Raw genomic sequence first — 16,364 nt, 5'->3', positions numbered from 1 at the left:
ACAGACAGAGATCACAAGTAGGCAGAGAGGCAGGCAGAGAAAGAGAGGAAGAGAAGCAGTCTTCCCGCTGAGCGGAGAGCTTGAAGTGGGGCTTGATCCTAGGACCCTGGGATCATGACCTGAGCCAAAGGCAGAGACCTTAACCCACTGAGCGGCCCAGGCGCCCCTTGGGTAGTTATTTTAAATCACTTTTCTCTTTCAGGTGTCTTAAAAAACAAACATATTTGGAAGGTTTTATTCCTCATATCTAGGAAGAAATAGCCAGGAGTAGATACTTGGAGGAATTATAAAGATTTCTGAAATCTAAAGTTTCTTCCTGCAGGTCTATAATTCTTTTTCTTCAATTTTGAGTTCATAAAACTCCAAAGACCCCAAACTGACCTGACATAATGCTGTTTATAGTCTTCGCCTGCCTACTGTATTTGTACCTCTTACTGCAGAAATAATACTATTTTGCTTAGGGGGCGCTGCTCCTGAACCTCGCAGCAGTGTGTATGATTTGCATACGATATTACTTTTCTAAAGTCTGTACAATTCTGAATCTGAAATGCATCTGGTTGCAAGGGGTTCGGATCAGAGATTCTGGACATTTATCTCGTAATAACAAAGATAGACATATTACCCACCAAGGGGAAATCTGTTCCCTTACAGGAATCTCACCACGTGAATCTTGGAGTCAGACAACACTACTTGGAAAGGCCCTTGGAGATCATTGCCAACCTCTTTCACTTCACAATGAAATAACAGTGACGTGCCCTGCTTGAGGGCACAAGGCCCTCAGCTAACTTTGATTACAGAAGTCATTGCCAGTTTTCTCAGTGAGGGCATGAGAAGGGACGTCCAGTGTATTTCCCAGACACTTTTTTTCCCATTTCCCCTCCTTATTTCTTTTCTTAGCCTCCCTAGAGGATTAGCTTTCATCAGAAGGAACTCCCATGCTGCCCCCTAAAGGTGACACATGTAGGCTGGGGCTTTGGGAGGAGAAGGCGAGTATCTTTGGATAAGGGCTCCTCTCCCATGGAAATTGCGGTGTTCTCGGGATGGGGCCACCATCTAAGTATGAGTTGCATATAACAGCCTCTTAAGAATGAACTTATGAAATCTCCACTGTTAAAGGCTCTGAGAGGCATGTCAGGATGAGAAAGATGGGGACAGGTCTATGCACATTGACAGTTGTGGTTCCTCCTTGCCTTATTTTATCCCTAGGGTGCAAATAGCTACGGGCAACTTGGCCTTGGCCATAAGGAAGATGTCCTTTTGCCCCAGCAACTGAGTGACTTCTGTAAACCGGAGTGTATCAGGAGGCTCACTGGAGGAGGGGGCCACTCTGCTGTTGTCACAGGTAACATACTTCTTGAGTGGACAGTTCTTATTTCGACATTTCGCGCTAGCGTGTGATGTTGCCACCTTTCAGCCTCTTATATTTTGCAGAGGAAAACATTTTTGTGAAAGAGCCAAGTTACCATTAGAGAATTCTAGATTGTCATAGCTGAAAGGCCTTCAGGGATTTTCTAGGCTCCCCGCCCCCATTTGTACAAATGGGGCTCAGAGAGGAAAACCAGTTGCTTAAGGTTACAAGACACATCAGTGGCAGAGTTGCAACACACATTACATTTTATATCATATATTGCTATTTAACTTTCACTTGTGAGTTAGAAGTCTTTGCAAATAGATTGAGCAAGGAAGGACTTTGTGTTTTCCTTAATTTGCTTTGCAGAGCCTATGATAGTACTTACCATGTATTACAGGAACCATGATTTTGCAAAAAAGGGTATGTTGCATCCTACTTAAGAACACGGGTTCTGGAATCAACTGCCTGCGTTCAAATCCTGGTTCTGTTATTATCTATATGGCCTTGAGCATATTAATTCCTCTGTGCCAGTTTCCCATTTGCTACATGGGAGTATTCATGCTGGATGAGGAGAATCAATGAGTGACAGGGCTGCAGTATGACTTTCATGGGTCCTTGGCACTTTTGCCCTTGTGGACCCTTTCCTCTATAAAGAAATAGTAAGAATTTTATTTTACAACCACATTAATATGAAGATTAGTCTAATCCAGGCTAGATTTAGCATTGTATCTTTATTTATTTTTAAAAAAGATTTTATTTATTTATTTGACAGAGATCACAAGTAGGCAGAGGCAGGCAGAGAGAGAGAGAGAGAGAGGGAAGCAAGCTCCCTGCTGAGGAGAGAGCCCGATGCGGGGCTTGATCCCGGGACCCTGAGATCATGACCTGAGCCGAAGGCAGAGGCTTAACCCACTGAGCCACCCAGGCGCCTCTGTATCTTTATTTTTATTGCATTTATTTTTTTCTTATTTTAAAAGAATGCAAAGTTAGGGGCACCTGGGTGGCTCAGTGGGTTAAGCATCTGCCTTCGGTTTAGGTCATGATCTCAGGGTCCTGGTGGAGCCCTGCATTGGGCCTCCTGTTCAGAGGGGAGCCTGCTTCTCCCTCTCCCTCTGCCGCTCCCCCTGCTTGTGCTCTCTCACTCTCTCTCTCTGTGAAATAAATAAATAAAATCTTTAAAAAAATTAAAGAATATAGAATTAAAACATTTCTGTGGGCCTCTAAAAGTATTGTGGGCCCTAGGCATGATGCCTAAAGGATAAATTGGCACCACAGATAAAAGATAAAGCTCATACTGTAATATGTGACACATTCTAAGTTCTAAATGAATGCTGGCTTTTCTTGGGATGGCAGATGCTCAGCTTGGTGACTGGCCACTGCTCTAGGACTTAGAGTGTCCCATGTAGCTACTAGGTTTGAGCGCGTTGGCCCTATGCCACTTAGGCCAGTGCACATTAACCTACGTGGCTTATTAGTGCAAGTGGGAAAAGAGTTGCTGGGTTTGTGACTGCAACTAATTAGTGAAATCCTTTTTCTCGATTTGACAGTTGTAATTTCCCCTGTGTACCCTATCACCAAAGCCTCTGCTTTTTGCAGATGGTGGAGGCCTTTTTGTTTGTGGCCTGAACAAAGATGGGCAACTGGGTCTTGGTCACACAGAAGATGTTCTGTACTTTACTGCCTGCAGATCGTTCCTTGGCTGTCCTATCCTACAGGTGGCCTGTGGCTGGGATTTTACCATTATTCTCACAGGTGAGTTCACTCTTGGGTAAATCTTTATCACCACAGAGGCATTGGGTGAGAAGAGCCTGATGGTAGCGATCCTTCTGATTAAGTAAAAGCCTCTTTATGTGTAAACACACATACAGATTTCTCTCTGGTCTTTGAGGAAGGTTGTGGGCGCCCTTTGCAAGAGGAGTTTGAACAGCAAAATTTTGGGCTTGACAATTCTTTGCCAGAAACTGGGGAATGGATTAGGTTAACTTTGGTGGCTACTTCCTGTCCTAGAAATTCATGATAGCTGTGTGCCTGGGCTGGCTGGCCACTCATGCTGGCTAAGGGCTACTCGTCGGGGACCGTGGTGGGGAAGCATGAAGAAGTCAGAAATCATACAACCGTAGTGGCAACTTTCTCCCCAGTGAAGAATTTAAAATAATATTAAGTATGGTTGGGCAGAACTGTTTGGTCTCTGCAAAGCCAGGTAGCAGAATAGGATGTAGAGGGATATGGCCAAAGGGTTAGTATGATAATGCTCTTGGGAACAGCTAGCAGTAGTTACTTTTTGTCCAGCTGACTTCTCCCTGGAAGTTTTGCCCTGTGTAGCTTGTCATTCTGGATGGAAAAGGACATCTAGAGTTTCTGATTAGATTCCCTCTTGGACACAGTCCTCTGGCAAGGGCATCTTCTGACCATATCCTCTCCCACCCGACCCTTGTGGATTCTCATGTGCATAGCTCAGAACCCAGGCTTTTAGCACATGGCTTTAATTATTGTTCCCTACCAAATAAGTCAATCAGAGAAAGACAATTATCATATGATCTCTACGATATGAGGAATTTGAGAGGCAGGGCAGGGGACTGTGGGGAGTAGGGAAGGAAAAAATGAAACAAGATGGGATCGGGAGGGAGACAAACTATAAGAGACTCTTAATCACGTGAAACAAACTGAGGGTTGCTGGGGGGTGGGGGGCAGGGATAGGGTGGTTGGGTTATGGACATTGGGGAGGGTATGTGCTATGGTGAGTGCTGTGAAATGTGTAAACCTGATGATTCACAGACGTGTACCCCTGGGGCAAATAATACATTATATGTTAATAATAATAAAAAAAAGTTATTGTTCCCTGCCTATCGCTCTTGTTGCCTTGTGTTTTATTCTCCACATTTCCCATACTTTTCTTTCTAGAAATATCATGCAGAACATTCTCTTTTGTCTATCTGATGAACTCTTATCCCTTCTTTAAAACCCTGCTCAGACATCACCATCTCTTCTGCAGAGGGGTTCTGTAATGTGTGTTGAATTTAGTAGTAGTAACTCTAAAGAATAGCTGTCGTTTCTGAAGTGCTTTTCATGGGCTGTGTTGGGGTTGTAGGTTGTAGTGGTTAACACTCTGTTGCCTGCTCACTTTTGGAACCAATTGTGGGAGAGGTGAAGAGTGGCCAGATAGCTGGAGATCACACTATTGGTAAAGGCTACGTTGGAGGACAGGGTTAATGGTCAGACCAAGTGGCTCTGCAACACTCCTCTGAGGCAAACTTACTTTGCAAGCAGTAGGTTATCTCTGTAGGTGAAGCATTTACTATGCCCAATCCAGAGTACCTGAGAGGAAGGTGCCAAGCAACACGTGTCCTGTTCCTTCTCCCAAACTCCTCAGTTGGTCAAGTTATCCCTTTTTCCCTGGGAAGCAGTGAGCCCGGAGTGTTAAAATAATGAAAATTGTGATGCATGGAAATGAGAAAAGTAGGGAGTAAGTATCCTCCCATCCTGGCACCCGGCAGCTGGTGAATGTTCTACACAGATAAGCTGCCATTAATTAGGTAGTGGGATGGGGAATCAGTCAAACAGCCCAGTGCCTTGTGTTTTTATTCCTACAGGGACAAAAGCAGGGACTGTGGTTTGAATGTGCTGAATCTGAGGCCCTGCTTCCTTCTCTCATTCCCTTTGCTCTTCCCATCCTTCCGCATTTACCCACTGGTCACATAAATCTTATTTCTTAGATTATGATTGAAGTATTTGAATTTTGCAGAGAGTGGTCAAGTTTTGTCATGTGGATCCAACTGCTTTGGCCAGCTAGGAGTTCCTCACGGCCCTCGAAGATGCGTGGTTCCCCAGTCCATTGAGGTAAGGATAGCACCTAATATGTAGCTGGCCTACATCCTGTTAAAGTGTTTCCCTCCCCAGCTCAGGGATTGGGTCCCTGAAAACCCATAGGCTAGTTGGAATTTAAGTTGGAAAACCTTGGTTCTCCCAGGAAAAAACAGGTTGGTGGAGGCTGTGAGTGAAAAACCTGTTAGTCCTCAAACATGTTACAAATTTTTGTGAAATGAAACAGTGAAGGTAATACATGTCACAAAGACATTAATGACATTTTACAATTCTAAGATTAGTAACAATGGGAACTAGGTTAGAAACAGGTCCAGATAGAAGTGACTTACCTAAAGACACTAAGCTCAGCAAATGGTAGGCCAGTAGTGCCCAATAAAAATGTGGTATGAATCACATATGTAATTTGGGATTTTCTAGGAGTGCCATTTAAGACTAAAGAGAAGAATGTGAAATTAATTTTTTTTAAATCTTTTTTTTTAAGATTTTTTTTGTTTATTTGACAGAGATCACAAGTAGGCAGAGAGGCAGGCAGAGAGAGAGGGGGAAGCAGACTCCCTGCTGAGCAGAGAGCCCGATGCGGGGCTCGATCCCAGGACCCTGAGATCATGACTCGAGCCAAAGTCAGAGGCTTCAACCCACTGAGCCACCCAGGCGCCCCGTGAAATTAATTTTTAAAATAATAGGTTTATTGAGATGAAATTCACATGCCATGGAATTTACCCTTTAAAAATGTATAATTCAGTGGTTTTTAGTAGATCACAGAGACATGCAGCCATCAGCATTATCTAATTTCAGAACATTCTCATCACCAGGAAAGAAACTGTGTACCCGATGGCAGTTACTTTGCCTTCTACCCTCGCCCAACCCCTGGCCACCACTCAGCTTCTCTTGAATCTGCCTGTTCTGGGCATTTCACATAAATGGAATCATAATATGTGGCTTTTTGTGTCTGGCTTCTCTCATGTTCCATGATTTTAAGTTTCACTCATACTGTGGTGTGTAGGTGAAATTAATTTTAATAACTTTTAATTTAACCCAATTTATTCCAACTATCATTTCATATGTGTCACTAATGTTAACATTTCCTAATGAGATACTTTGTGTTCTCTGTTTCATTTTGAAGTCATTTTGTTCTCAGAGTGTGTCTCAGTTCAGCCTACTCACGTCTAGTCACATTCGGTTGCTTGGTAGCTGCGTGTAGCTAGTGGCTTCTTCCTGGGTAGCAGGGGTCCTAGACAGGACTCATGGCCCTAGTTCAGAGCTCTTTCCACTGCATCATACTTAAAACGTATACATTTTTATGAAGTTTATATGCAAGTGGTCACAATAGGACTGTGGACTTTTATTTTATTTTAATTTTTTAAATGATTTCTTTATTTGAGAGAGAGACACACACACACAGACAGAGAACCTAAGTTTGCAGGGAGGGGTAGTGAGGAAGGGAGAGAAGCAGGCTCCGAGCTCAGCAGAGCTCGATCCCACAACTCCGAGATCTTGACCTGAGCTGAAACCATGAGTCGGTTGCTCAACTGACTGAGCCACCCAGGTGCCCCAAGCCTGTGGAATTTTAAAAGAAATATACTGGGATCTAAAATCAGTTTCACCACCTCAGCTGCTCACATTTAGCTAATTTTCTTAAACTCTGACTCAGAGTGGACGATCTATTTTCACTGGAGAGAGCGTGGTCATGTTGCTGAATTACAATTGCTGGTCTGTGGGACATTATTTGAGGTCATGATTGCCACAGAGTTTTAGAGTGTTGAGGCTGCTGTCACAAAAATTCTAAAGACTGGGTGGCTTCAACAGCAAACATTTTTCACATTTCTGGAGGGTGGGAAGTCCAAGATCAGGCATCAGCAGAATTGGTGTCTGGGGAGGACCTGCTTCCTTGTTCATAGACACTCATTTTGCCAGACAGAGTTACTCTCTGGGGCCTCTTTTTTTTTTTTTAAGATTTTATTTATTTATTTGACAGACAGAGATCACAAGTAGGCAGAGACACAGGCAGAGGAAGAGGGAGAAGCAGGTTCTGCATTGAGTAGAGAGCCTGATGCAGGGCTTGATCCCAGGACCCTGGGATCATGACCTGAGCCGAAGGCAGAGGCTTTAGCCCACTGAGCCACCCAGGCGCCCCTGGGGCCTCTTTTATAAGGGCATTAATCCCCTTCATGAGGGCTCCATTCGCATGACCTAATCACCAAATACTATAACATTGGGTAACAGGTTTCAGTGTATGAATTTCAGGGGAAAACAAACATTCAGTCTGTAGCACATGGTATGCACAGAAATCTAGACTCTATGGTCCCTGTCACAGGAAGTGTTAAGTTGCAAATTACAAATAAATGGCTTTTGAAGAACCTACATAAATTATAATTAATTTAGCTTAGGTCACATGGTTAAAGAAGACAGAAGGGAACAATGGTTAAAATATGTTGGATGACAGAATCAGGAGGTGAAAACATTTGTCAAGCTGTTCCCTTTTGGATAGAGGAGGTATGTGCCAAAGTGAAATATAAGAGAAATTCACTTATTTAATAGCAACTGTTGTGTATAGGCTCTGTGTTTAGGCCATGGGGACAAAGGTGAGCATGATCCAATCTTAGCATTTCAGGGTTTTGGAGTTTAGTGGTACATGTTCGATCTAGAAACATCTAGATGGGTTGCCATGTTAAAACTGTGGTGGATGTAAGTATAGCCTCAAAGGAGGGACTGTTTAACTCTTTTTAGGGGGAGGTGGAGTGAGAACAGGTTATGCTGAATCTTGAAAGTTGAGTCGAAGTTTACGTGTCTTGAGATAAGATGCACAGAGTAGCTATAAAAGAATCGACCAGACAGAAGGAACTGTGAGCAAAGGTGTAGAAGGATAAAATATCAGGGTTTGGCAGTTTAGTATGATTGGAATATAAGGAAATGGGAGAAGTGTCAGTGGGGAGGGGATCATTGGGGAGGTAGTGAATGGCAGAAGGTCAGAACAGTGTGTCAGGGAAGGGGCCTGAAGGGGTAGTGTGGAGGGTGGAGTGAAGAGCGCACGCTCTCCCTCTCTCTCTCTTTAAAAAAAAAAAAAATTAGCAACTTCAAACAACAAGCATTTATTGTCTCAGTTTCTGAGGGTCAGGGACCTGGGAACAGCTTAGTTGGTCTCATGAGGTCATGGTCAAGATGTTAGCTAGGATTGCACACTGTCTGCTTTGGGCTGGACTGGCAGTTCCACCACCATGCTCTCTCACCTGGCAGTTGGCTTTAGTTTCTTGCCACATGGGCCTCTCTATGGGATTGTGCAGTCATGGCATCTGGCTTCCCCCAAGAGAGATTCGAGAGGGAGGCCAAGCAGGAAGCCTCAGTGCCTTTTATCACCTTGTCTCTAGGCCGCTCACACTTCTTTATCCTGCTCACTAGAGACAAGCCAGCAAGTCACCAAGTCCAGCCCACATTCAGCCAGAGGAGAATTAGGCTCCACAACTTGAAGGGATGGGTTTCAAGGAATTTGAGGACTTGGTTTTAAGGCCACTACAAGACATCTTAGAGAGGACATGACAACGGTCTTCACGTATTTGGAGAGCATTGTGAGAGGTCAGAGGCAGCCAAGGAGGTAAATGGAATGGTGGAAACACAGAACAGGCACCTGGGGTTGGGAAGCCCATGTCATTGAAAGCAGCTGGCTGGCAGGGGTAGGATGATGATTTCCTGGGGTGTTGTGGAGGGTTCTGGCATTGGATGGGGCTTGGACTAGATCAGAGGTCATCCAGCTAGAACCATTGGTAAATGAAATTTTGTTGGAACACAGCCATGCCCCTTCATTCATGTATTATCTGTGGCTGCTTTTATGTTATTACGGCAGAGCAGAGACTATGACACAAACTGTATGGCCTGCAGAGTCTAAAATAGTTACTATCTGGTCTTTATAGAAGACATTTGCCAACCCCTGGACTGGATGACCTTGAAGGTCCCTTGCAGCCCTGAGACACATTGTGATATGTTTATTTTTAAAAGATGATCTTTAAAAGATGTATTAGGGATACAATAGAAGGGTTTAGGAATGGGAATGTTGGAGGTTGGGGACTCTAAACCAGTCAGACATGTAATGAGGGCCATGCTGCATTGTATCAGGGCATAAGTATGTAACATTTTGCAGATGGGTGATTCTAAGATCTCAGTCCTTTTCCTTCTTTCCTTCTTTCAACAGCTCCTGAGAGAGAAGGTTGTTTGCATTGCTGCTGGACTGAGGCATGCTTTAGCTGCTACAGGTGATCATTTTGCTTTATTTTCAAAATAGGTTCATAATAAGGAGAAACAGAGCTTTAGAGGAAATAAACTTTCAGGGTGTCCCGCTGTGCTGTATTTCTGATTAAAAGGGGACGTAAGACCAAAGTCATGTGGGAAACCTTTAGCAGGTTGGGAGGAAGGCAGTGAGGTTTCCCATCTCCTTATTATGTTCTAGGCACGGTGCTAGATTCTCTTGATTTAATCCATACCTTATTTAATCCTTACAACCTCGCCGTGGTGTGAGTTCCATTTTTACATGTGAAGACACTGAGGCCCAGAGAGATTCGAGGGCTTGTGTAAGGTTGCGCAGGGGATAAGGTGGTCCGAGGTAGAGCTGGAACGGAGTCTGGAATGTTCTCGTTTCCAAGGCCCACAGTCTTTGCTGTGAACTGCACTGCGTTCCTAGCGGGTTTTAATGTTTATTAATGTCAAAGCTTCCAATGAACTTGCCTCCTGTCCAGTGAAAGGGTGGTGATGGACCTCGGGTTGACAGTGTGCGTGAGGGTGACAGTGGCAAGTGGAGAGAGGTGGTGGCCTGCAGAAGAGCAGTGAGCCTTTCTTCTCTCCCTGGGTCGTTTCTCTGCTCCCGGTCATGGCAGGGGAGGTTGGAGGGGGCGAGGAAGGGTCTGGTGCAGCTCGGTACTGATGCTCGCCTGGGGCTAGACGTTGCTCCTGTAGGAAATAAATTTTGAGATAATTGCAGATTCACATGCAGTTGCAAGAAATGAAATAGATCTCACGCACTCTCTTCTCAGCTTCTCCCCACGGTGACGTTTTGTGAAAGTGTAGCTCAGTACAGCTGGTCTCGCTAGCATCCATGTACAAACAGTTCCAGCGCCATAACCACCGGCCTGTGGTCCTTTCCTTGCACCCACATTTACACACCCTTGTCTATACCTTTTATACATTCCCTTCCCACTGACCCCCACCCCATCATCGCTCCTTCTGTTCTCCAACGGTAATGTCATTTCAAGAACGTTACATAATGGAATCATACAGTATTGTACAGTAATGGTATCACACAGTATGTAGCCTTTTGGGGTTGACTGTTTTTGCTCAGCAGGATTCCCTGGAGAGTCATCCAAAGTGTGTGTATCAGTAATTGGTTCCTATTTATTGCTGGGTAGTAGTATTCCCCGGTATAGACGTACCACTGAATTAGTCATCTCAGGCCACCACAATGAAATATCACAGACGGGTGGCTTAAACAATTTTCTTATGGTTACAGAAGCTAGAAGCCCCAGATCAAGATGCCAGCAGGGTTGCTCTCTGGTGAGGCCTCTCTTCCTGACTGTGTAGCTGGCTGCCTTCTTGCTGTGTCCTTATAGGGCCTTTGCTCTGTGCGCTCATGGAGAGGGGGAGACATCTGGTGTCTCTTCTTTTTCTTTTTCTTTTTTAAAGATTTTATTTGTTTATTTGACAGAGAGGGATCACAAGTAGGCAGAGAGGCAGGCAGAGTTGGGGGGAAGCAGGCTCCCTGCTGAGCCAAGAGCCCAATGTGGGGCTCGATCCCAGGACCTTGAGATCATGAACCACGTCAAAGGCAGAGGCTTAACCCACTTACCCACCCAGGCACCCCTCTTCTTTTTATAAGGACACCAGTTCTGTCAGATGAGCGCCTCACTCTTACGACCCATTTAACCTTATTAGCTCCTTACAGGCTTCTCTCCAAATACAGTCACACCGGAGTTCAAAGCCTCAACATAGGAATTTTGGGGGGCACAGTTCAGCCCACAGCAATGCAGTTTGTTTAACTAGTCACCCATCAAGGGACATCTCATTGTTTCCAGGTTTTGACTATTAAGAATAAAACTATAAACATTTATGGACAAGTTTTTATGTGAACTTAACTTTTCATTTCTCTGGGATAAATGCCCAGGAGAGTGATTGCTGAGTTCTATGATAGTGATTACATTTTTATAAGCTGTTTCTCCTTTTAGAAAATTAGCAGGACTGGAAGGTTGCCTATTATTGGTTTAATTCCCCCTTTCCTACCAACTTTCTGTAATTGCTAGTCTTATGTATACATTTCTGTCCAGTTACAAAGCTGCACAGTTTCCATTACGTATTTGATGGACTTAATTGTAAGTCCTCCTCTCTCCCATTTAATCTGTAGATAATTCTGCAGGCATCTCTAAAAGATAAGAACTCTTTCTGAAACCGTTACCAGAACACCATCATCATACCTATGAAAAACTAACAATAAATCTACAATTTGATCATCAAGTATTCAGGGTGTAAATTTTCTTAGCTATCCCCAAAATATTTTTAATTGTTTGTTTGAGTCAGGATCTGAATGATGTCTGTGCTGCAAGTGGTGGATATGAATATTGTGTCTCTTCTTTTAAAAATATTTATTTATTCCTTGTAATTTTTTTTTTTTAAGATTTTATTTATTTATTTGACAGAGATCACAAGTAGGCAGAGAGGCAGGCAGAGAGAGAGAGGAGGAAGCAGGCTCCTTGCGGAGTAGAGAGCCTGATGTGGGGCTCAATCCCAGGACCCTGGGATCACGACCTGAGCCGAAGGCAGAGGCTTTAACCCACTGAGCCACCCAGGTGCCCCATTCCTTGTAATTTTTTAATTGTGATAAAATGCACACGATGAAATTTACCATCCTAACCTTTTTTTTTTTTTTTTAAGATTTTATTTACTTATTTGACAGAGAGAGATCACAAGTAGACAGAGAGGCAGGCAGAGAGAGAGGGGGAAGCAGGCTCCCTGCTGAGCAAGGAGACTGATGCGGGACTCCATCTCAGGACCCTGAGATCATGACCTGAGCTGATCCTAAGCATTTTTAAGTGTACAGTACGTTCATGTTGTTGTGCAACGATTACCACCATCCATCTCCAGAACTCTTTTCATCTCCTGGAACCAAAGACAGTAATAACTGCCCCCGCCCCCAGCCCCGGGCGACTACCATTCTACTTTTTGACTCTGATTTTGACCAGTCACACCAGTACCTCCTGTGAGTGGAACTGTACAGTATTTGTCCTTTTGTGGCTTATTTCACTTAGCATAGTGTCCTCAAGGTCTGTCCATGTTGTAGTGTGGTCCCTGTTTAAGGCTGACGACTATTCTATTGTGTGGACAGACCACATTTTGCGTATCTGTTCACCCATTGATGAACCCTTGGGTTGCCTCCATGTGTCAGATATTGGGAAAGGCTGCCCTGAGCATGGGTGTCCAAATGGCACTCCCAGGTCTTGCTTTCAGTTCTGTAGGATACATACCCCGAAGCAGAATTGTTGGATGGTGTAGTAACTCTGTTTTTCACTTTTTGAGGAACTGCCCTGCTGTTTTCCACAATGGCCATACCATTTACATTTCTGCCGGTAGTGCATAAGGGTTCCAGATAACTCTGCATCCTTGCCAACATTTGTTATTTTCTGTTTTTTTTTTTTTTCCTTTTTTTAATAGTAGTCATCCTAATGAGTGTGAAGTGGTATCTCATTGCGGCTTGGTTTTGCATTTTTCTAATAATTAGTGACGTTGAGCCTCTTTCACATGTGCTTTTGGGCCATCTGTGTGTTTTCTTTAGAGAAACGTCTCTTCAAGTCCTTTTTGTTCAGTTTTGAGTCAGTTTTTTTTTGAGTTGTTGAGTTTTAGTTCTCTATATATTTGGAATATTAATCCATTATCAGATATCACAAGATTCTTTTAATCTATACATTTTTTTCCTCCCCTTTTCTCCCCCTTGCAATTTATTTGTGGAAGAGATGGTAAGTTATGTTTTATTTCAGCACTGTGTTTTGCTAATCGTCATCACTTATATTTCACAAAGTGGGCTGGTCTGTTTACAGTCTAAAGGACTGTGGGTTACAGCATTCTTCCAGAGGAGTGACTGTAGATTAAATATATGAAGTGTCACCTACGCATTTGTGTGATGTTCAGAACATGGGCACATGACCTAGATTCAGTGGATAGGGAAATAAAAGTCCATTCCCTTAAAGGAGTGGCTATTAAACTATCTTGCAATCATAAGTATATATTTATTTGGTAACTAGGAATCAATGCATTTATCTTGGTATAGTAGAAAAGACACTGCATTAGATGTTAGGAGAGCTGAGTCCTTGTATTTTCTCTGCTACTAGCACCCTGTATGCCTTGGGCAGAGCGCATCGTGTCTTCAAGCCCTCAGTTTGCTTGTCTACTAAATATGAGCAGTGGATTTGATAATCTTCAAGGTTCTTTCCTGCTGGGTCTGGAGTTTGAGTTGTCCTTCCAGGTTAGTCATGAACAAGGGGTCATTTCAGTAATTTGACTATGGAAGAGTGTCCTGGAACTTTTTGGAAGGAGTTTTAATATGTGGGAATTTTCTTTGATGGTCTTAGAGTGCCCTGATGATTGGGCTTGTGATTGGCTTGGTGGTAACCAAGTCATAGGGCCGCTGGAAGCACTATGCTTCTCCATAGCAGGCGTGTTAACTGAGAACGCATTGAAAATCCCCTGCAGCATGGGGCTCCAAGAGCGATATGGTCTTTTTTTAAAAAATTAACTAATTAACTAATTAATTAATTAATTTGACACAGAGAGAGAGAGATCACAAGTAGGCAGAGAGGCAGGCAGAGAGAGAGGGGGAAGCAGGCTCCCTGCTGAGTAGAGAGCCCAATGGGGGGCTCGATCCTAGGACCCTGGGATCATGACCTGAGCTGAAGGCAGAGGCTTTAGCCCACTGAGCCACCCAGGCACCCCAAGAGCGATCCGGTCTTAATCCTAATAAACATTTTCTCATTTTCCTCTTCTGCTTCATCGGGAAGCGAGTGGCGTCGTGTTCCAGTGGGGGACTGGTTTGGCATCATCTGGACGGCGGTTGTGCCCTGGGCAGACTCTCCCACCATTTTTGGCAGCAAGGGAACCCAGCAGAGTGACAGGTAAGGCCCTTATTTCTTGAGTCCTATATTTATTCTTTATCAAGAAATAGTGACATATGCATGCAGAAAATGGGTAAATGGAGTTTACTCTTTATACTGCTTTTGCTGTTTTCTTAGTTCCTCTGTCTTCAGTCTCTGTGTTAGTCGATGTGTTAGTCTTGTTAGAATTTTTGTGGACCCAGTAAAAGGACCCCTCCTCGCTGTCAGAGGGGGAGGCCGTTGAGAGATAGATGAAGGTCAGGTAAGTGGAGATCAGAATGGTAGCTCTGGAACTGTTAAAAGTTAGGTTGGGAGATGTGACTTAGGTGTTTGGAGATAATGTGTAGCGACAGTGAGCCTCTAGATTCTGAATCCCGGGTTGGATTTACTCAGCAGGTATGGTAGCTACTGCATAGGGTCAGCTCAGCTAAGCTCCCTCATGGCTGGGAGCACACGACGGGGCACCCCCTCTGCAGGCAGGCACATCCCAAAGGGAGAACCTGGAGGGACTGCACCTTACAAGCCCAGGTCCTTCTCCCAAAAGGAGAGCAGGATGAGCGAGGATATAGACTAAGGGGCCTAGAGTGTTCTGTAGGGAAGTCTCTTTACATGGGCACATGAGGAGTGGATAGTGATCATTCTGCCCATGGGTCTGGTCTGTCTTTGATGGTCATTTAGCCTGGAGGGCTTTCTCTTCTGCTCCCCCACCCTTTTTAAAAAGATTTACTTATTTATTTATTTACTTATTTGACAGAGAGAGAGAGAGAGAGAGAGCGCACAAGTAGGCAGAGCAGGAGGCAGAGGGAGAGGGAGACACAGGCTCTCCACTGAGCAGGGAGCCTGACTGGGGCTTGATCCCAGGACCCTGGGATCATGACCTGAGCCGAAGGCAGCCGCTTAACCGACCGAGCCATCCAGGCACTTCTCTTTTCTGCTTTTCACTCTGGGGCTCAGTCTCTTTTAGCTCCTGTCCCTGCCCGCCTCTCCCTCTGCTGTACACTCTCACCATGGGCCCCCGTCTCTCTCTCTGCATAACACTGTGTCTGCATCTCCTCTTTTTCCTCTCTTCCTCTCTTGTTCTCTGTGTGCCCCAGTCTCCTGAGGGTTGGCTGTAGGAAGAACCCACATAGTAAACCTCTGCCCTCCTCCAGGTGAGAACACAGGAGGAATTTTTGCAGGTGGGATAGGAATCGGGGAAATAAGGGAAGGGAAAGCCACAGTGGGAGTGCTGCACAGGTGTTGGGGTGGTTCTGATTTTCCTAAGTCCTGGAGGCTCTCCCATTCAGCTGGGGTGAGGGTGGCACCCTGAAGCCAGGGGTAGAGTTGGGGAGGGGACTGGTGGTGAAGCAGAGCGGGTATTGGATGCTGGATAGGCATTCCACTGCACATGACCTTGAACACATTCATAAACTCATAATTCCCAAACGCTTTTTTCCTGCCTCATCTAGGTATTCACTGCTCCCTGAGCATTTCCTGCTTTCTTATTCCTCTGTGTCTGTGGGCAAACTGTCAGCCCTGCCTGAAATGTCTTCCTTCCCATTCCTTCTGGTAATCTTTAGTCTCTCCTGATAATTTTTCAAGTCCTAACTCAGATACAGCTTTCTCGGTGAAGAGTCTTCTCTTTTATAACTTCATTGCATTTTCCCCGTGTGTGTGGAGGGCACGATGTACTGCGTTATTAGGAATTGCTTACGTGTTTTCCAACATGCCAAAGACTGAGCTTCTTAAGGGTAGGAACTGTCCATTTCAGCACAGGTCCTATATATGGAAGAAATCACAAATGCTTTGATTTGATTTAAATGATCTGTTTGGGTCTCTTTGGGGACGCAGCTTAGATTTTGAGTGATTGGTGGAGTTTCCCGATGAGACCTTGGAATAGATCATGAGCTTCCCGCTCTCTCTTTCCCCTTTTTGTTCGCCCATCATTACCTCCTCATCGCTGATCCTGGAGCTGCAGCCCTGGACATCCTCTCCTTGCCAGGTCACGAAGCCCTGTGTTCCCTCTCTGGTGAATGTGCTAGAAACATCTCCTTTGTCCCTTTCTCATTCCACAAGGTACTCAAAGGGGTGAGGGG

At 44.6% G+C, this 16,364-nt stretch overlaps 1 protein-coding gene across 9 annotated transcripts in view; it reads left to right on the top strand.

Moving 5' to 3' along the window:
• The window catches only part of SERGEF (secretion regulating guanine nucleotide exchange factor), a 217,265-nt gene that overhangs the window by 2,669 nt on the left and 198,232 nt on the right, over window positions 1–16,364 (top strand). For 7 of the 9 annotated variants that reach the window (XR_004385402.1, XM_032881154.1, XM_032881153.1 and 4 more), the window contains 5 exons: window positions 1,207–1,342; window positions 2,948–3,103; window positions 5,094–5,188; window positions 9,354–9,417; window positions 14,197–14,310. Coding sequence is in view for 8 of the 9 variants with exons in the window: in XM_032881154.1 (XP_032737045.1) it covers window positions 1,207–1,342; window positions 2,948–3,103; window positions 5,094–5,188; window positions 9,354–9,417; window positions 14,197–14,310 (565 nt within the window). In the remaining variant the exon portion in view is untranslated. The remainder of the gene's footprint in view (window positions 1–1,206; window positions 1,343–2,947; window positions 3,104–5,093; window positions 5,189–9,353; window positions 9,418–14,196; window positions 14,311–16,364) is intronic. The other 2 variants (XM_032881155.1, XM_032881152.1) reach the window with 1 other exon arrangement.

This window comes from Lontra canadensis, unplaced genomic scaffold (assembly GCF_010015895.1).
Source record: "Lontra canadensis isolate GAN:19392208 unplaced genomic scaffold, GSC_riverotter_1.0 scaffold74, whole genome shotgun sequence".
NCBI lineage: Eukaryota > Metazoa > Chordata > Mammalia > Carnivora > Mustelidae > Lontra > Lontra canadensis.
This window is presented reverse-complemented; position numbering and strand designations above follow the sequence as displayed.